The 21,266-nt window shown below is 37.2% G+C and overlaps 2 protein-coding genes, 1 long non-coding RNA gene and 1 other non-coding gene across 7 annotated transcripts in view; 1 reads left to right on the forward strand and 3 right to left on the reverse strand.

Moving 5' to 3' along the window:
* Nucleotides 1-2,327, reverse strand: part of LOC102891883 (olfactory receptor 149) — a 9,661-nt gene extending 7,334 nt beyond the window's left edge. Inside the window, exons 1-2 of the mRNA XM_015596305.1 lie at nt 2,322-2,327; nt 1,902-1,953 (exon numbers count right to left, since the gene is read on the reverse strand). Coding sequence (XP_015451791.1) covers nt 1,902-1,953; nt 2,322-2,327 — 58 coding nt within the window. The remainder of the gene's footprint in view (nt 1-1,901; nt 1,954-2,321) is intronic.
* LOC112470117 (putative olfactory receptor 10D4) overlaps nt 1-21,266 on the forward strand; it is a 161,345-nt gene that overhangs the window by 117,358 nt on the left and 22,721 nt on the right. The gene's annotated exons all lie outside the window — the stretch shown is intronic.
* On the reverse strand, nt 2,427-19,972 carry LOC107196321. Of its 4 annotated transcripts, XR_003042830.1 has the most exons (7): nt 17,745-19,972; nt 17,065-17,179; nt 12,100-12,354; nt 11,354-11,479; nt 11,147-11,263; nt 9,427-9,531; nt 2,427-6,021 (listed from the first exon to the last, which is right to left on the reverse strand). It is a non-coding gene; the product is annotated as an uncharacterized LOC107196321 (long non-coding RNA). The 4 variants fall into 4 exon arrangements; XR_003042831.1 differs by lacking the exon at nt 11,147-11,263 and having other exon boundaries at nt 17,745-19,968; XR_001517724.2 differs by lacking the exons at nt 9,427-9,531; nt 11,147-11,263 and having other exon boundaries at nt 17,745-19,956.
* LOC112470119 lies at nt 13,650-13,735 on the reverse strand. Its single transcript, XR_003042832.1, has one exon. It is a non-coding gene; the product is annotated as a small nucleolar RNA SNORD127 (small nucleolar RNA).

The following is a 21,266-nucleotide window of genomic DNA, read 5'->3' on the forward strand; positions in this document are numbered from 1 at the left end:
TTATATTATATATATACATACAGTCATCCCTTCTCTTCTGAGTGTGCCTTATCTCCATTCCTGTTTGCGAATTTGGATCTTTGAATCCTCCCCTTTTCAGTCATTATCTCAATTTGTCCACATGTATACTGAATGTTCATTACTATCTTGCTATAGCAATTTTTATTTTTTATTTTTTATTTTTATTTTTAGCTGTTAATGCCCTGTTTGTAGTAAGGGTTGCACCCCTCTGCTTTTATCAGCCTGCTAGTCACCTTACTCTTAATTATACTTTTTTTTTTTTGTCATTTTGTTTTAAGTGAGCTGTGTCCTCTTTCAGTATTTTCTGTAGTGCAGGCCTCATAGTGAAGAATTCCCTCAATTTCTGTTTGTCTTGAAAAGTCTTTTTTTCTCCTTCATATCTAAAGGAGAGATTAGCTGAATACATTTTTCTTGGCTAGTAGATCCTTTCATTTAATAGCTTGAGGATTTGATTCCACTCCTTTCTGGCTTGTAAGGTTTGTGCTGAGAAGTCTGACAATAATTGAATGGGTTTTCCTTTATAGGTTACCGTCTTCTTTTCTCTGGCTGCCCTGGGAATTCTGTCTTTGTCGTTGATTTTTGATATGTTTAATACGATTTGTCCTGGTGAAGGACTTTTTGGATTGAGAAAATTGGGTGTTCTGTTGACTTCTTGAATTCCAAGCTCCAATTCATTCCTTGGATTTGGGAAATTCTCATCAACTATTTTTCTGAAAATCCTTTCTAATACCTGTTCCTTTTACTTGCCTTTGAGAATGTTTCCTTTCCTGATAGTATCAGCTAGTTCTTGTATTTCTTATTATTTTTCATTCTTCAGTACTCTGTTCTTCCTTCTTCCACTTTATTTCTAGATTTCTGTCTTTGATATCACTGATCTTTTCTTCCAGTTAGTTGACTCTATTTCTCAAGCTTGCTATTTCATTTTTTTATCTTTTTCAGTGTTTTCTTCATCTCCAGAAGTTCTATTTGGGTTTCAATCTCCTTGTTGAAAAACTCATTCAGTGTTTTCTTCATCTCCAGAAGTTCTTTTAAGGGTTTCAATCTCCTTGCTGAAAAACTCATTTTGGCGATCTAGTTGTGGTTTTTTGTTTGTTTGTTTTTTGTTTTTTTCTTCCATTTCTGTGGTTGCTCTTATGTGCAGATCCCTTGCTTAGACTTGCTTGTGCACAGGTTGGGTGTTTTTTATTGTTTTAGATGTTCAGCTTACTGTTGTTTTAAGGGAGAGATGTAGGGACAGCTCTCACTCCACCATGTTTCTCTGGGGTCGGCCTTATATTTGGATCATCCTTGTTTTAATCAGAGAAGACAAACAGCTCACCTCATTAAATCCCTTTTTCTCTACTCCAAGAATTTATAGTAGAATGATCTCCAATTCTAACCTTAGCTCACCTGCAACGCTGCTTCTTTTTTTTGGTTTTCTTTTATACCTACAAGATGGTGCATATGATATTTCAGCAACATCTGGTTTCTCAAATAATTATTCTGCAAAACTTTCTGATTCCAAGTAGCAAAACTAATCCTAGGCACGCTTAGTTCAGCGACGGTTACTTTGCTGTTTGTAGGCAAGGTTGGGGTCTCAGGTGAATGGCCAAGCAAAAGTTTCATTCTTAACTGTAAAAGCTCAGTGGGGAAGAATTGGACTGTGAGACAAAAATGAAAAAAATATAATAATGGTCGCTTACTGGAGGATAAATTTCTTAAGCTGCTACTTTCTTTCTTTCTTTCCTTTTTTCTTTCTTTTTCTTTCTTTCTTTCTTTCTTTCTTTCTTTCTTTTAATGGGAATATCTTGTCTTGTCTTCTTGACAATTTAATGGTGTCTTTGGAAGAGGTGTGATCCAGTGGTGGAGTTAAAGTAATAAATATAAAAATACGTTCTGCATTTTTTTTAGGGAGAGAGAGAGGAACAACAGAAATATCAGGGTCTTGAATCCCTAGAAACTCTCTTGAATGTAATATCTATTAATAGATATTTATAATGAATCTGTGAGTTTAAAATTATTTTATGCAATAGTTAATATAAACGTGAAATATATTTTTTTCTTAATTAATCTAAAAGATAACTTTTTAAAATAATAATGACAAAGCAGTGGGTAATCATAATACATGGATAAGAGAAATGAATGGCAGCGATGCCACAATAGATGACAAGGAAGAATTAGAAAAATTCTGTTATAAGTGTTCTGCATTACACATACAGTTGTACAGTGTTATTTGAAGATAGACTTAGGATTATTTTTAAGTGTACATTATAAACTCTAGGGCAACAACTAAAAATTAATACATATCATGGATATATTACCAACATAGATAAAATTAAATCACATAAAATGCTTAAATAATGCATTTTTTTTTAGGGAGAGAGATGGGAACAACAGAAATATCAGAGTCTTGAATCCCTAGAAACTCTCTTGAATGTAATGTCTATTTATTAATAGATACTTATAATGAATCTGTGAGTTTAAAATTATTTTATGCAATAGTTAATACAAACGTGAAATATTTTCTTTTTCTTATTAATCTAAAAGATAACTTTTTAAAGTAATAATAATGACAAAGCAGTGGGTAATCATAATACATGGATAAGAGAAATGAATGGCAGTGATGCCACAATAGATGACAAGGAAAAATTAGAAAAATTCTGTTATAAGTGTTCTGCATTACACATACAGTTGTACAGTGTTATTGGAAGATAGACTTAGGATTATTTTTAAGTATACGTTATAAGCTCTAGGGCAACAACTAAAAAATTAATACATATAATGGATATATTAACAACATAGATAAAATTAAATCACATAAAATGCTGAAATAAAACAGAGGAGGCAACATTAGTCTTTTAAATGCAGCAAATAGAAAATAGTTAAACATGATACATATCAACTTGATCATATTAATAATTACTTTATTAGGTTAAAAGTAAAGGAGTGGAAAAATATATATCATGCTAACACAAAATAGAACAAAGCTGGAGTGGCTGTATTCATTTTAGACAAAGTAGATTTCAGAATAAGGAAAATCAGCAGGGTAAAGGTAAGTACTACATAATAATAAAAGGATCAATTCTCCAAGAAGATATAATAATCTTAAATGTTTATGCACCTCTCATGAATAGGAAGAATTTAAATGTCCATACTACCCAAAGCAATCTATAGGTTAAATGCAGTCCCTATCAAACACCAATCGATACACCTGAAACAAACAAACAAACAAAAAATGTGTATGCACTGATAGAAGTGAAAGAAGAAACATAATACATGATGTTAGCTCATTGCATGATGTTTTTCTTAGTTTTCTTCTGGATAATCTGATTCTTGAAGCAGATGGACTGTTTTTAAGGAACCGAAGGCTGATAGTTGGCAGAGGAACAGCAAATGTTAATTGATACATAGTAAGATTATGTTGGAATTAGGGACAACAGGCAATGGGTTTCATTCATAAGTCTACGTATAACATGGTACCCTGAACTTGGAGGCACTGGGATCAGTCTGAATGGGAGAATCCTGAAGCAATGCGATCTTCCATTCTTTTTATGGCCAGCTCTGCAGGAGCCAGGAAACCATTGTAGGGTGAGGACAACCAATGGGACATGAGAGCATCTTCTCTCCTGGGCTCCTTGCCCAGACCATCAGTTCCTGAAAATAGGGGGTGCTTTACATGTTCTCAAAACATAAAGCACCAGCCCTGAAAGTGGGCTTTAATAAACATGTTTGATTATGACTTGTTTAGGTTTGAGGAATTTACAGTAGTACATTCATAGCATGAGAGCTCAAACAGAAAAATAAAATCATAGTACTTTAAAATTGTAGTTGATCTCTGTATCTAGGACTCTGTTTCTGTTTTGTTTGTTTATTTTATTCTTTAAATTCCACATAAGTGAAACCATATGGTATGGTGCTAGGTGGATATAAGACTTATCGGGGGGAATCACATCATAAATTATATAAATGTCTAACCACTACCCTGTACATCTAAAACTAATATAAAATAATATTGAATGTCAACTGTAATTGAAAAAAAAAAAAACTGTAGTTGATTCTGCATTATAAAGAAGACAAAGACTGTTTTTGTTGTTGTTGCTACTGTTGTTGTTTTGTTTTTTGCTTTAGAAGTCCCTAAGCCCTAGCCCAGTCTGGAAGTTGAAGGGTGAGAAAAGGGGAAGTGAACATAAGTGAATAATATATGCTGCTCTGTATAATAAATGTAAAGGGCCATCTTTTTTCTGGTCAGAGGGTAGATCTACACATTTCATGGTCCTTAGAAAGCTGTTTCTGTCATTACATCTATATAGTAGACTTGAATACCAGCCTCTTTCATAAAAAGGCTAAACCCTAACTTATCAAACTTTAATGCGCATATGAATTATCTGGAGACCTTTGTTAAAAAGAAGACCTTGATACAGGAGATTTTGTGGTTGCCTAAAAGCCTGCATTGGTAGTAAGCTTCCAGATGATGCCTAGGCCCACCACAGGTCACACTCAGCCATGAACAAACTTGAAAGAAAGTCCTGGGAGATCAGTCTCCACTATACAACTCAGGAAAATGCCAGTTTACTTCCTAATGCCAGTTCACTTGTCAGTTTAATGGAACTCAGGTTAAGGTCATCTTCCACCTTATTGAACAGATATTGAGGTCCTGCTCAGAATTCTTGAGTATTCAAGGCAAAAGTGATAACAGAGTTCTAATTTAATCATCTAGTTTTACAGATGGGAATACTAAGCTCTTAAGAGGTTAAATTGTTTATTTATTATCACTTAACTATTTGGTCAGGATTCTAAAAGTTTTCTGCCCAGTGCCCTTTACTTGCTTCATATAAGACAGGAAATCAGCCTACAATAGAAGATATGGGGACAGGACACAGTATGAAGAGTGGAGGCATCAGAAAAGTTGGGAGGGAAATAAGAGATAATAAAACCAATGCAGGTTCGATGAATAAATCTATAAGATTGACACAACAAAGTGCAGAGTAGAGACAGTCATTGTAAAATTGATACAACAGTATTTTAAAGGACAACACATCAAATAGGGTCATTTCCACTAGGATAGAGTATGTGGGACATGAGGGTTAGAAACAATCAAAGGGTGCTCCTTCTTTTTTCATGGAGTGAGTGATCCAGGTTAAGGTCTCAGGCAAAGCTGCCTTTATAACTACTTTTACCTTTATTATACTGGACCACAGACTGAATTAGAGGCATCTAGGACTAAGGATTCCATCAACACCCTTTTACTAAGATGTTTCCTGATGAAGGAGAAAGGTCTGACTTCAACAGTTATGACTCAATCCAAGTCCCTTAGGCAGTGAGAGAGAAGGCATGCAGTATGGGGTAGCTAAACCCAAGCAGAATCAATCGAGAAGGTCTCCAACAGTGCCAACGCTCACAGTGGATCCCTTGAGACTCTGTCTTTGTCATCTGGAGGTTTATATTAATCCCAATGTCAGCTTTCAACCTCCTCTCCAACCTTTCCTCCTATCTAAGAATAGAAAATTGTATCGCTCACCACTCTAGTCCTGATAAGTATATAAAATCAAAAGTGAATAGACAAAAATAATGCAGAGAATTCTATAATTCAGACATACTCTAACATCAATGTGGCAACCTTTAATCTGGAATCCATGTCACTTGTTTTTCATGGTGGCACTCTAGAAAACCTAGGAGGAACATTACTGCCTAAGAATCTTTTGAACTCCAAGGAAGGGAACAGGTTCTGGGACTACTGACACTTGACTGAGGATACATGCGGGGAAAGGAAAATCATATCCAAAGGGAACCTGGAACACAGAGGCAAGGTGGGCGGGCAGCCTTTACTTTTATGACAAGAAACAGACAGGATAGATATAAAATACAACACATTACAGCAGAAGAAAGGCTAAAGGAAAGGTCAATAGCATAGAAGATGCACTTGTTTTTCTGGATGGTATCCTCAGAGGGCAAAGATGGCATGATTCTCAGATGATTTCAGAAAAGCAGTTGCAGCTTTCATAACCACATGCATGACAGAGCCTGTTAGGAGGAGAAAACAAGAGTTAGAGCTGAAGGACAGCAACGAGAGTAAATACTTCTTTCTCAGTCTCCCCTAAACCTCTTTGATCGTCTCCTCCCAAGTTCTGGTTTTATCTTTCTTCAATATTCCTGACTTTCCCCCTTCACATTGCCCAAATTCTCTTTAATCTTCTCTGGTCCCAGAAATACTCAGCAGCAGTGAGATAATAAACACTCAAGGAGTAAGTGTCCCAAGTTCAGTCTCATACTCAGTGTGGTACTGACAGAGTAAGGAGAATAAATGCCACTTCACGTCCCTCACACAATTCACACTGCACTCCCCATCCATGTCTCTTTTCCTCTTTATACACCTCCCCATACCCCCCAATTTAAGACTGCACCCTCATCCTGCCAAGAAAAGAACTAGCTGGAAGACCAGAAAAGGTCTGGATCAGGATGTTTGGAGGAGAGGAGTATGGGGTTTCTCTCTTGGCCCTCTCTCAGGCCTGGTGGCTCAGTGTCTGGGAAGATGTCTTGCTTCCTAAGGAGAGAAGGCAGTGGGGTCTTAGAATTGTGCTCTTGCCTGCATGGATGTTAATTCAGGCCACAGTTTTCCTTTCCAGAAGCTCCCACTCACACTTCATGTCTTTACTATTAGCATGAAGCCAGAGCATCTCCAGGACTGTGGCCCAGCCTGAGGAATCTGCATTCTGTACAATAGAGAGAGACTTCCCTGAAGCCTTTGGTTGGAGCAAGAAATCTTTCAAAGAAATGTAAAAAGATCCATTCCCTCCTCACTTACTGTGCCCCAAACTACTACTAAATGGGATTACCTGGTCTCTTTACTTCATTTATGACTTGCAAGGCATAATGCCTTAAACTTCAGGGAAACAGTTCATTGAGTCTTAGGGTAGAAAGGTCTTAAATTTTAAAATCCAGCGTAACCACTAGGACTGTGCTTGAAACTCTTAAAACACCCCCAACAAGGATTACCTAACTGTGATAAAACAAACACATATACAGTTGCTTTATAGTTTATAAAGTATCTTTGTTTTTCTTTTATTTAAACCCATACCTAAACAACCCCCCCTAAAAAAAGAAAGAAAACATCAATAATGACATTTTTAAGAGAGAAAATTGATTCATACAAAACTGAAATGATTTTCCCACAGTTAGCCTTCTAGCAAATGATAGAGCTGGGACTGGAGGCCAAATATTCTGATTCAAGTCATATTGCTCTTATTGCTCAACAGAAAGTCTCAGCCATAGAATAGAAAATGGGCTCCCTGAGTTTTCACCCACAGCTCCCAACTCCAGTTTTTAGAGACAGCAGGTCAAGAGAAATTCCTCTTTCATATCATAACCTTTGAAATTTGAAGAAAAAAAAAATCATGTTCTCTGAATAGTCTTGTTTCAGATCAAAATTCTCAGTTCCTTTAATTCTTCCTTAAGAATACTACTTATGTCAAAACAGTAAGAATCCCCATGTTTGTTCTCTTAGTCTAGAAACAAACATCACAGTGATTTCTGAAATATATCTCCTTAAATGGTCACTTCAGGTGGAAAATATACTTTTGAGACTCTACTATCCCAGTCCAAAAATATATAATACATATAGCTTTTCTGACAATTCTATTGCCCTCCGCTAATTGTGTTCCATATATGCTGATTCATATTAAGTTTGTGGTCATCTAAAATCTCTGATTTTCATGTGCAACAGCTCTTAAATCATTCTGCTTCTATTCTCTACTTGCATAGTTGATAATTTAGCATGAAAAACAGTATTTTTAGTCCTAATTATTTTCATAGAAATTTCAAGTCATTGCTCAAGTTTTTTGGGATCCTGATTTTCTTATTTAATACTTTATCTCCCAGTTTTGTTATATACAATAAGAAAGCACTGGTCTACATCTTTGTTTAAATATTCATTGAAAAGATAGACCTCCAGAGAATTCAGAGTCCGATGAGTCCAGAAATCTGTTCCGAGTTTGAATAAATTCATTATTCAGTGCTGTGGGTTTTCAGCTAGTTTGTACTCTGTTCATATACTCATCATTAAGAAAAATTCAAATTCCTTACTAAAATTCAGACATACTAGGGCTCTCGATTCCCTTGATCTATTGGCCCAGTTACCATGTTAAAGAAGAAAATGTTAGTCTGACATATCCTATTCTCAGTAAAATAAAGTTAGAATTTCATGATCTTTATATTTTCTTTTAATTGTTTATAATTAATTATATTTATTAAGCTAATAAATTATTTGTTAATTGTTATTATTTATTCTAGAACAGTATTTTTAATAGAAATACACATATAATTATAAATGTCCTACTAGCCACATGTAAAAATGTAAAAATAAAGAAGTTCAATTATTTTACTAACTTAATATATTTTATTTAACCTGATATATTCAAAATATCATTTTAACATGAAATCAATATAAAATTATTGATAAAATATTTTACATTCTTTTTATAGTAAACTCTTTGAAATCAGTATGTATTTCACAATTATAGCATGCCTCAATTTAATTAAAAATTTAGTTCCTCATTTGCATTAGCCATATTTCAATATTTCAATAGCCATATGTAATTAGTAAATACTGTATTGGAATTGTGTAGTTATTAAAAGATATCTGAAGTTTATTTAATCACCTTTCACATTTTGTAAATTCAGAATGACACTTGACTTTCAGGTTTCTGGCACTTGTCTTTATTAAACAATATCTCAATTAGAAGATTTAGTAAGCTTGGTTGAAATTCTGGAAGTTAATTTGTCCTCATTGGGAGGATTGAACACATTTGAAGTAACTAAGTCATCTCTATTAATACTTCACCTATCCTAACTTCAGTAAAATTTTGCTAATTTCTGGACCACTTTTTTTAGTAAGAGGAGGAGCTATAATGTGGGTTCTGAAGACCGATAGTTCTAGAATTGAATCCAACTCTGCACTGACTGGTTAGGTCACCTCAGACATATCATCATAATTCTCTGGGCTTCAGTTTCATCATTTATAAACAACAACATGAATAGGATTTATCTCATTTAATCGTTGTGATGAATAAATAAGATCATGAATGTTAAGTGCTTAGCACAGTGCCTGGCACAGAGTAATTGCTCAATAAACATTAATTATAATTAAGATGATTGGCAGGGAATGTAATCCAAGTGCAAGAGGATTTTTGTTTTCCTTTTGTCACCCATCAACTCAAAACCATCAACTCCTACTAGTCAGACCATTAGTTCCTTGCTCCTTCTGCTCTATCCTACCCAGAAAAACTTTCAACCTCTATTTATTAGAAATTAATTTAGTCTATAGCCTCTCATATTCTCCTTTCTCAGGTGAGTCATGGTTCACCTCAATTCTCTTTAGAGACCCCAACCTCTCAAAAACATACATACTCCTTTTTCTTCTCCGAATCTCACCTTGGTAAGATGTGCAGTCAGTATCTCTTCCAAACTCATATGTAGGACCATGGCCAGACCTTCGTTCAGATCCCAGGAACCATCTGCCTTTTGAAGAGAAGTCAGCTGTACAAGATGATTATCCCCAAAGATTTTGGGGGAGAAAAAAAAGAAAGAGAATGAGAAAGCAAGGAGCTACCAGCCCCTGAGCATCCCTGATGAGAGAGGTCTGAATCCAGAGACAGGCTGTAGCCAGAGTGCAGAGCTAAGCGGATCCTACCAAGATCCCCATTTCAGTCCTTCCCCTGGGAGACATGCTTTTTCTCTGTGACAGTGTAAGCCACCCGAGTGATGTACTGGTACCAGGGGAGCTGTACTTAAAAATTCAGCAACAGAAAGATATGGTACTAAAGAATTCACATGATAGTGCTATTTAAAGTCTTATCCAAATAATAATAATAATAATAATAATAATAATCACCACCACAGCATCAGCTTTAACAGAAATTCTGTAATGATAGTGTCATTTAATAAAGGACGAGTTGCTAAAAATAAAAATAAAATATAAAATCTTATCCAGTTCTGTTTAAATGGCCCTTAAAACTTTAAGTATGTTAAAAATTTTTGTACAAACAGAACTTAAATTTTAATTATCGAAATTTCAAAAGAAAACAGATATAAAGCCTATCTTAAAGAGTAGTCTTGTGTCTAATCCTGATGGTATAAAAATAACTTAAAGGCCACATAATTTTCACAGAAAGTATCTCACATCTGGATATCTAGCATAAGGAATGACATACTTAGAACAATTTAGAAATGAGTAGGCAAGAAACACTGTAAGTAGAACAACAGTTCGACTCTATGGAGAAAAAAAATCTAAGGCTCTGTATCTCAAGAGTCTAAATTTGAATCTCAGCTCTACTAACACTTAAAATGTACCTATATTTAACCAATGAAGATCTCAGCTTTCTCTATACATTGGAGACAATTATGCTTGATGCATGAGAAAGAATGTTAAGTATCTATAAGGCCCATCATGTGCTCCCTACGAATAGTAGTTGCCAACAAATTCACAAAAACCAGCAGCAAAACTTTGCTGTGTAAATTTTCTGCTTTAGTTAAGAGGTTCCATAAGAGAGAAAGCTAGAGTGGGGATATTCCAAGTTCCTGGGTATTAGGACAGCATTGGAAACCAACACAAACTGAGAACCTACTCTGTGGATTACATTAAGAAGATTCTCATGACAACCCTAGAAAATGAATAGTTGTGCAGGTGAGGGAACTAAGGCTCTGAGAAGTGAGCTGATTCACTTAAAATACCACAGTAATTGGGAGTCCAGAGATCTAAATTCACCTTAGACCTAAAAGCCCTCTCTTTAATTAGCGGCCTAAGGAGAATGAATAAGTAGACAGTAAGTGGCAAAGAAAATGCTTAAACTCTTGCTACAAAAATTAGACTAGAAAGAGTTGCCTTTAAGTCTATTTTAGAAGAAAAGGCACTCCTTAAGTGGTAAAATATACTTTGACTCAATTTGTCATGTACATGAGAAGACCAACTGCTTGGAACACAAGGACAGAGAGGAAGTCATCAGACAGCAAGAGGAAGGTCTGTCTACAAACCCAACTTATAAAAGAATGACCAATGCAGCAGGAGCCCAGAGTGGCAGCTGAATTCTGCAGGAGGAGGGCCACAACCTGCAGGCAAGGTGTGTGCTGAAGGGTTAGTTTAACTAGGGCTCACCTCAGACTAACCTCTGGTGGGTTTCAGGGTCCTACTTGTAGAGCTGGGCTGATACTGCCAAATATGGGAAGTGGACAAATTTCACCCTCTGCCTGACACTTTTCAAACAGATTACCTCTGGAGAGAGAAAACTACAAGAGGGCAGAGCATTGAAGATTAGTTCTTCAGTCCCCACACATCAGAGAAGAAAACTGAGGCCCATCTCACCTGTATGGTGAGTTTTCAAGTTGGTCCTGTTGATGGAAGAATGAGCCCTTTCCATCTCTGGAGAGGTCTCTGAGAGACATGCATTTCTTCTTTGTTCTATCACCAAAGCTTGGTGTTTGTCTAGTCCTACATGTGTGACAGACAAATATTGGTGAGAAAAAGTCTCTGAAAAGATGCTCATCTAGAGAGTACAGGTACTTGCTAATTGTGGATCTATGGGGATCGTAACCATTCTGCTGGTATGGCATGCTCGGGTAGAACGTGTTCTTCATAAGCCGAGGTGCAGAACAGTAGGAGGACGAGGCCTTTGTATGATATGAAAACATTAGTACAGGCACCCTCTGCTCTCCTCCATAGGCAAACGGCTCTGATACTTAAAGACACACACACTCCTATGTATGTCAGCCTCGGTCACCATCTTTATTGTATATTTTTTCTTCTTCCATGAGTCCAACTCCTGCACACAAACTCACCCTCTGAGCCCTTTCCACTGTGTCCTCTTGATACATGATAATGATCTTTCCTGCATCTTTAGTTTCATTATAGGAAGATTCTTCCAACTATCTATGTTAACTTAAAACTAACTTTTCCTTCTAAAAAAAAAAAACTTTTTCTCTCCACTCTCAAATGGTGGTTGCTCAAGGTACCATAACCCAAGTACCCAGATTTGAGAGATAGGGTTGGCAACAGCTTCAGTCCAAATTGCCACCTCCCTGTCATTATTCCTCTACCCTCACCAGGATTACCTTCTCATATCCTATCTGTGGTCGACCTCCAACCTCTTTGCCATTTTCCATCATTCACTGAAGTATCAAGAACTAGATCAAAGCTTCCACTCCATTGCAAGGACTGCCATCATCTTGAGATATTAAGTACCCAGGTAGATAACCTATCCTAATGCAAAGCTTCTTGTCTCCCTTAAATTAAGTGGCTCTAGCCTCCATTCTACTTCAGCCATTCCCTCCAAGCATGGATTTTGACATCAAGCAGAATTATTCTACCTGTAAAACAAATAAATTGAAAAAAATCTGCTTAAAATATACAGTATCCACTTTTTTCAGCTTTCTAACTCAGAGATTTCTATTTTACCTGGTCTTAGACCTCATCTGGACTTCTAAATCTTTGTCTTTTCTGTTTTTTCCTATATAAAAACTTCCTCCTACCTTTACTCTCTTTCCATTTAGCCTAAGTCTCTGGTCCATCACTTTACTACTCTCTTATCGATATCTTCGATTCCGGGTCCCTGATTTCCTTTTCATCACACCTACCTGGTAAAACCCCAACCTTGAAGTTAAGACAACACTCCACTCTCTTCATTCTTACACCAAAGCTGCTGAGTACTGCTGAAATGAATCACGTAAACTGATTCCCTTTAGTAGTTTGGTGCCACTAAAGAAGTCAAGGTATCAAAACTAAACTGGACCCTCAACACTCCTTGACAAGTGCTCTATTTATTCCCGAGTATTTCACTCTCCAATTTTCCACAGGGTTATTTCAAACTCTTTCCTTAAATTCTCTGTTCTACCACTCTAGTCTCATACACAATAGCTAATCTTGCTGTCTCTTTCACTAAAACTATAAAAAAACTATCACACAGAAACTCTAAAAAGATGGCTCTCAGCCTATGAACTAAAATCTAATCCCATCACCTCTCCACTTCCTGACAATAGGGGAAGAATGTCCTAATACTTGTCCTATTAAAAGCTGCCCCCACCACTGCTGTTTTAGATCTCATCCTCTCTCAGTTTCTCAAACTCCCTTCTCACTTAGCTCCCCCCAACATTGTCAATCCTCTCTACTGGCACTTTCCTACTGGTATTACAACACCCTTAAATCTCTCTCATTCTGAAAATTTAAAGAGATATAATACACAGAAAACCATCTCAACTCTACAGTTTCTTCTATAGATAGCACTCTATTCCTTCCCCTTTTCAACATTTATAAAAAGTGTCTATAAAAAACTTCCCTTCATTTCTCACCTCTCATTTGTTCTTTAACAATGTATAACATAGATTGTTTCCTAATTTAAATCAGTGGAATTGTTCTTGATTAGATTAGCAGATTATATATATATATACCCAATAGATCTTTTTTAGTTCTACTTTGATTTCTCTGCAGTATCTGATACTTTGATAACTCCCTTTGTTATGTCATAGTTCCTTTTCTTTTGAATATGCACTTGCGTCTTTTTTTTTTCCTTCTTCATTCATTTTATTATGGTTTGGGGACTTCATCCCCAGATACCGGATACTTTTCAGTGTTTCAATCTCATTGCTTCTAAAATTTTTTTAAAGAATGGCAATATCAGTTTAGAGAGACTGTTGTCTTCATTTAGTAATTAAATATGTTACATACAGACAAAACCTTTCATCATAGTTGTCATCGCCCTTTTCATCTTACTTTATACCTACCCTCTGAACAATTTCATCTATTATCACGACTTCGGTTATTGCCAAATGTAGATCTTCATCCCTGACCTCTCTTCTGAACCTCAAACCCATCTATCTCCCTTTTACTGGACATCTTCATGTGGATAGTTTATTGGGATCTTAAGTTCAAAATGCTCAAAAATAATGAAACATTTTATTCCCTAAACTTGCCTTTGTTCTTTTGTTACTCTATTAAATAAATGGTACCATCATCCACTCAGTTTCCTAACCAAAAATCTGGGTCCACCTTGAAGCCTGACTCTAGAATTAACATTATACATTCCCCTCTAGCCACAGAAAACTGCCCAGGAAATTTCTCCACCAGATCCTAATCCTCAAGCCCCTTATATCTAAAATGAAGCTTTCTTGGCTTATGCCTGAGACAGAGCCAACAATCAGCACCCATGTTTTAACACCACCAGGTTGTTAACCATTTAATTATCAATAAAATAAATCAGTTTCAGATTTAGACAGTGTTTATGTGCATTTTCTGTTTTAATTTTCCTTGTGTCTTGCCCCCTACCCTTATATCACTTTAAATTTCCTTGCAATGGAATATACTCTAGTTCTCTAGGACAGAAAAGTTTGATACCAGCCAGAAGTCCTAGATGTGAAAGAACAAAGGAAAAAAGGAACATTCATAAACGTTTCCTTTATTTTTATTTTTTTGTAGTTTCTTTTTTAAATTAATTTATTTTTAATTCTTTAATGTCACCACACATTTGACCCCTTTTACCCCATCTACTTCCCTTCTCCCCCTCCTCCCTACCCTCTGGCAACCACCAGTCTATTGTTTATGTCCATAAGTCTCTGTTCGTTTGTCCTGCTCGTTTGTTGCTTTTAGGTTTACATTCCACATATAAGTGATATCATGTGGTTTTCAACTTTTTCCTTTTGGTTTATTTCACTTAGTATGATTATATCGAGGTCCATCCATGCAGAGGAACTGAACAGACACTTCTCCCTAGAGTACATACAAATGGCCAACAAACATATGAGAAGGTGTTCATCATCACTAGCTATTAGGGAAACGCAAATCAAAACCACAATGAGATACCATCTCACACCTGTTAGAATAGCTTTTATCAACAGGACAAGTAATAACAAGTGTTGGAGAGTATGCAAAGAAAAAAGAACCCTCAGGCACTGCTGGTGGGACTGCAAATTGGTACAGCCACTATGGAAAACAGTATGGAGGGTCTTCAAAAAACTAAGAATTGATCTACCATATGATTCAGCAATCCCTCTACTGGGTATTTACCCCAAAGACTTGAAAGCACATATCCAAAAAGATATTTGCACACCAGTGTTCATCAGCATTATTCATGGTGGCCAGGACATGGAAACAACTGAAGAGTCCTATGATAGATGACTGGATAAAGAAGCTGTGGTACATATATACGATAGAATATTACTCAGTCATAAGAAGAAAGGAAATACTGCCATTTATGACAATAAACGTTTCTTTTAAATGATGTGTTCAAACATCCAGGGCTCCTAATTTTATGAGTTTCAATGAGGTAAAACTCACTACCTCCATGATATTGTGGTATCATAGGCTTTAAAAAAATTATAGTGATAATTAGAAAATATTCTCAAGTGGATGCCAATGGAAAATGATATATATGAATTTCAGATTCAACTAAAGATATACTTAAATTTGTAATTCTAAATATACATATGTATATATATATGTATATACATGTACATTAGAAAAGAAAAGGAAGTCTAAAATTCAACTACCCGAGCCTCCATCTCCAGATATTAAAAACAGAACAGCCAATAAACCCAAAGAAATTTAAAGGAAAGAAAATAACAAAGATAATAGCAAACATGATTAATACAGAAAATAATCATACAATAGAGAGGATCCATATACTCAAAAGTACTGGTGTTTTGAAAGGATTATTTAAACTGACAAATATTTTAGGCAAGGAAAAAATAGAGAAGGTACAAATAACCAACATCAAGAAAGAAAAGGGAATACTATGATTGATTTTATAAAACTTAATAACATTGTATGGCAACATAAGAGACACTATTATGTCAAATAAATTGAAAATGTAAATAAAATATACAAACTTCAATTAAAATCAAGAATATATAAAAATGTAAAGTTTTATTTTAGTTAAAGACCTTTCAAAACCTTCCCACAGAAAAGTCTCCTAGCAACTTAGTGCAAACACTATTGAAAGAAAATATTTCAGATGATAGAAAAACAGGCAACTCTTCTCAGCTCATTTTATGATGTCAGTATAAAACTGATATCAAAACCCAATAAGAATATCATACGGAAAAAATACATGTCAATATTTCCCATGGAAATAAATTTAAAAATCCTAAACAATTATTAGACAACTGAATCAAAAAATATATGAAAAAGATCTAAAGGTTAAGCAATCACAATTAATTTGGGTTTATTTCAGAAATGCTAGGTTGGTCGAACATTAACAAGTTATAATAACTCATGCATTAAAAGAATAAAAGATAAAATCACACACTCACCTCAACAGATACATAAAATGCATTAGATAAAATTCAACAACCATTTTTTTTAAGAAAGAAAGAGAACTCTCAAAACAGAACTAGCTTTTTTCCATTTATTTTAATCTGTCAATATACATTATTCTAGTAGCTATATAATAACTCATCAAGCATACCTAGCATAGTTAATTTAGCTACTGTAAGACATTTTGATTGCTTATTAATATTTTATATTGCTAACATGGCAGTGAACATCAGTGCATAATTTTACCTATATTTAGATTTATTTCCTTAGGTAAGAGTCTCAAAATTGGAATTACCAAAATGAACATTTGTTTTGACATGCACGGCCACATTTCTTCTCAAAAGTATGATACTAAATTATTTTGCTTCAAGCAATCTATGAGAGTGCCAAATTCATTTCACCTTTTAAAGCACAAGGCATTATCAGATTTAGAAAACTTTGATAATTTGAAAAGTGATAATTTGAAAATTTTATTTTTATTTGCTCTTGCAGAGATTGATTTGTAATGTTTGTAAACTAGCTGTGCTTCATCTAATGAATTATTTTTTCATGTCCTTTGTCCAGTTATCTACTGATTCACTTAAACTTGCCTATAATATAGTTACATGATATTCCTTGACCCAAACCATTTTTGCATGCCATGATGTAAGTAAGCTATTTCCGTTTTTTACCCACTACAAGATAGAAGAAAAGAAAAGTGAAGACAACTTGAAGGCAATTCCAGGATAGGAGTTACTCCTTAGGAAGTAAGTAGAAAGGGAGAAAGAAAATACCTGTGTTCATTATAGGTCGTCCCATCTCCACAGATACACTGGGAGTTTGTACCTCACTGTAGTAAACCAGTAGTTCCACATTGCTTTTAAATTTGTGTCCATCTACCAAGGAAATCTGAGTTAGACACAGGCAAAGAAGCCATGTTAGCACTATTGCTGCTTGTTGTCTAGGGTTGAGGTCAGAGCTGAGGGCTACAGCTTCTTCCACGAGTGGGCATAATATTCAGGGGCGGGGTGAGAATGTAGAGGAGGCTCTGGAGATTGCATGAGGATAAAAAAGGAGCAGAGTGTGACTCCCTCTGAGTTAACAAGGAAAAGTAAGGAACATTTAGGGAAGACTGAGTGAGGAACAAAATCAAGATCCAAGAATAAGGATGCTGATCACAACAGGGTTCTCTCATTAATTACCTGAGCAGAAGTCTTATCATCCCCAAGGTACTCAATGGGACTCAAGGGACAGTTGCACTGGATCCTCTAAATGCCATGCTGGGAACTGATGCTTAGTGCGTAGGGCAGGTCCTCCAAAGGGACGATAAGAGTCAATCATCCTCAGGCCACCCAATAAAAAGTTGCCTGAGTTGTATTTTCTCTTCCCATACCTTTTAGCACTCCTAATACCTTGAGTAGATTTCCTCAATTGTGTCCCCCACCACCATTACTCAAAGAGAGCAGATACTCACCAGAGAGCTGGTACCAAGGATTCAGGATGGCTGGCAGCACATAACGCAAGGCCTCATCTGCTTCCAGGGGCAGCTCCTACGCATACTTCGGGATGAATGCTGCCTTTGAGCAAGTAGATGTCCCTGGAGCACTCATCCTCCTCCAACAGGAAGGCTCATTGGCCCTGGCTGATGGCATTCTTGTAGTTGGTGCCAGCCTAGGGAGAAGAGGGAAAGAAAGGTGATATCAAAGGTGACATGGTTGATGAAGAAACAAGTGGCACAGAAAAACAAAGACTCGTAAGGAGGGACTGTGATTGTTCTGGCCTATGGAAAGCATTTATTCAATGATGACAGACATTACTATTGTTCTTGATATTATTGTTACTGTTGTTAAATAAAGCTTGGCTTTTACTTTGGATCACGCTCTTCAGAGACCTGCACATAACAAGTTGCCTGAACCAAAACGGACCCCTGCAAATTAGATCACTTACCTTGTGATGTTGCTTTTGGGGCTCATAATTGAAACCACTGTTTGTTTTCTCTGTCCAAGATATTCATATTTCGCATATGCAACATGTCTTCTATTTTAAATCAGGCCATCCTAAACATATCTTCCAAATTTCATTATCTTAGACAACGATTTCAGGTGGTATGGCAACAAAGGGATATATTTATGTACCTAGATTATGATTTACATCATTATTCTTTTATCCAGCTAATCAATGGATGGGCCCGGTCCTAGTCATTGGTCCTAATACCACTGGAAGCTGCCCCCATCCATTCTGAACTGAGTCATCTATGAGCTTGCCTCTCCCTGTTCTGTCAAAGGGTGACCTGAGCTGCAATCTCCAGCACCAATACGGAGGATTTTTACTGAAAATACACTCTAAGGAGCTAAGATGGAATTCCCTGGTACACAGAGAATGCTGGAGTAAAATGAAACTAATGTGCTTATCCAGAGTTCCAGAGGCAAAGGAGTTACTGGGAACCCCAACCATTCCTGAGGAATCTGCAGGAAAAACTTGCAGGTCCTTGAGAAAAGCAATTTTCCTTCTGAGAACTGCTACCCCCTCAAGAATTCTGAGGCTTTGGCATGACTATAGGCCCTCTGTGCTCATCCCAATCGCTATGTAAAACATCACAGGCCACCCCAAACCAGAGCAATGGCCATGTTTGCTCACCTATCTGATAGCCAGGTGTTTCTTACACACCATCCCCCCGACACACACACAACAATAAATCAGGCTTTTTGTTCTGTGGTTGTTTTTATTTTGAGGAAATGGTAAAATGGGTCACATCAAGTAGAAACATGGAGGGCAATCGTGGCTGTGGAGAGAGGAGTGGCTGCTCAGGAAAAGGGTTTCCACGCAGACACTGGATGGCCTAAGTTCTCTGGTAAAACAGGTTGGTGCTGGGGAAGAGCAGCAGGGAGTTTAAAGCAGGACAAGTGACACAGGAGTACAAAAGCTGAAGAAACCCTGTCAAGCAACCAAATCTGTAAGCTCCACAGTACTCACCAAGGCTGGCTTTCAGGTAAAGAGACAGATAGAGAGGGTGAGCATCTTCTACAAAAGAAACAGGCTTCTTTCCAGATTCTAACCCCAGAACAAATCCCTCATTGAAGGAAATTTGCTCTTCTGCACCCTCTTCTCCTCTCTCCCCAGTACAAATTATGCTGTGTCAGCATAAGTTCTCCCTCTCGGGAGATTTCAGAAATGCACCTAGCAACAACAGGTAGGCAGACTGGCCACAACAGCTGACCAAGATCAAGGCCTTGAATCTGAAGCAGCTTGGAGAACAGAGGGCGGATGTTTCCGGTCTGCATGTTTCGGGACCTATAGGTCCCAGGAGTCTGGGCTTGTGCAGTTCCCTCCCCCGCAGGGAGAGAGAGGAGCCTGCCAGCGTGGGATGGCTCAGCAGCCACATCCCCAGCCTGTTGCAGAGGAGAAGTGGAGAACCCGGGATCCAGCCACGGGGGCAAGGAGTCGGCCTTGGGTAGAAACGGAGAGTGATTTAATCTTTAATTTTTCAGTCTTAGATTTTCATTGTCCAAGTGTTGAAACTTGGAGTCGGTCCGTTGAAGTTCTGTATAGAAGGAATTAAGGGGTGCAATCCGATCTGGCTGGGGGTAGAAGTGAGGCTTTAAGTTCCATTTCTACAGCACAAAATTACATAAAACTGAGGAAATACCAATTGTCCATATGAAAGAGAAAGGGAGGGAGGAGGAAGGGAGGAGGGAGGGAGGAGAGAGGGAGGAGGGAGGGAGGGGAAAGGAAGGGGAGGGTTAAAGAGCAAGAGAGAGAGAGAGAGAGAGAGAAGAGAGAGAGAGAGAGAGAGAGAGAGAGAGAGAGAGATGGGATGGGGAGAGAAGGAAAGTAAAAGAGAAGGGAAGTAAGAAGAGGAGCTGTGAGATTATTAGGAGATAGCTAAATCCCCCTTCCAGCGCCCACAAAATTTCCCTAAACTGCCAAACCTGCAGAAATCCTGGGGATCATGCGCCACGACTAAATTCGCCACCTTTTTGCTTTGCAGTAAAAAAAATAAAGCTCCGACAGATTTAGAGACGGAGAAAGGAAATTAGAATGGGCGGGTCTTAGTCCTCAGGGATAAAGGGTGAGATTCAGCCCCAGCGCGCGAGCAGCGTGGTCACCTACCTCCTCCTGCAGTCCGGAGCCTCTGAGTCACTGCCAGGAGAAAGCAACTGCAGTCAAAATTACCACGAAGACCCGCCCCCTTCTAGGGACCGGTTATAAGGTGGCAACTTCATGAGTAAGGGATCGACGAGAAATTCCTAAATAAATATTCTAATATTTGCTTTTCTCTGAATCAAGGAAAAGTTTTTTTTTTTTCAAGTGAAAATGCTGTAATAGTAACATCAACAATGATATCAAACACTACATATTTCTGTAATAGACTTAATTTCCTGGGGCTTACTGTGTATTAGGCCCTGCTAATAATACTGTGGGCTAGGCCCTGAACTTTTGGGGCTTTATATTAGCGACTTCTCAACTCTAAGTTGAGTCATTTGTCCCAAGATTGTATCCTCCCTACATCATGAGGGGAGGGAGAGGGGGCGATTAGGAGCCAGGGCACTGCACACAGGGCCCAAATATTCCTGTCATGGGTCATTTATGGGTTTTTCATCAGAATCTTAAAAGTTAAATTTTGGAGGGTAAAATGTTAGTAACAGATATCTGTGTTCATTTTCACGGCTAAGGAACACTAGAAGTGATGAAGTTCCCTACGTCTTTTAAAAATGACCTATCAAATCTGAGGCTTAAAGAAAGAGTAATATTGCTGTCAAGAATCTGTATAGGGGAAAGAATATATGTATTGAAGACTCGGCTTGATTTTGGTCGCTGCAAGGTATTTATTGTGGCACATTTATTCTCTTTGAGTCTGTTCTCTTATCTCTAAAATAGATATGATGACTACTTCCCAGAGTTGTTTTTAAACATCCAATGACTATTAATAGATGTGGCTATATATATATACAATCATCATGCCCACAACAGATACACCACATATTCTTATACAGTA

The sequence above is a fragment of the Pteropus alecto genome, unplaced genomic scaffold (genome assembly GCF_000325575.1).
Source record: "Pteropus alecto unplaced genomic scaffold, ASM32557v1 scaffold1039, whole genome shotgun sequence".
NCBI classification, from domain to species: domain Eukaryota; kingdom Metazoa; phylum Chordata; class Mammalia; order Chiroptera; family Pteropodidae; genus Pteropus; species Pteropus alecto.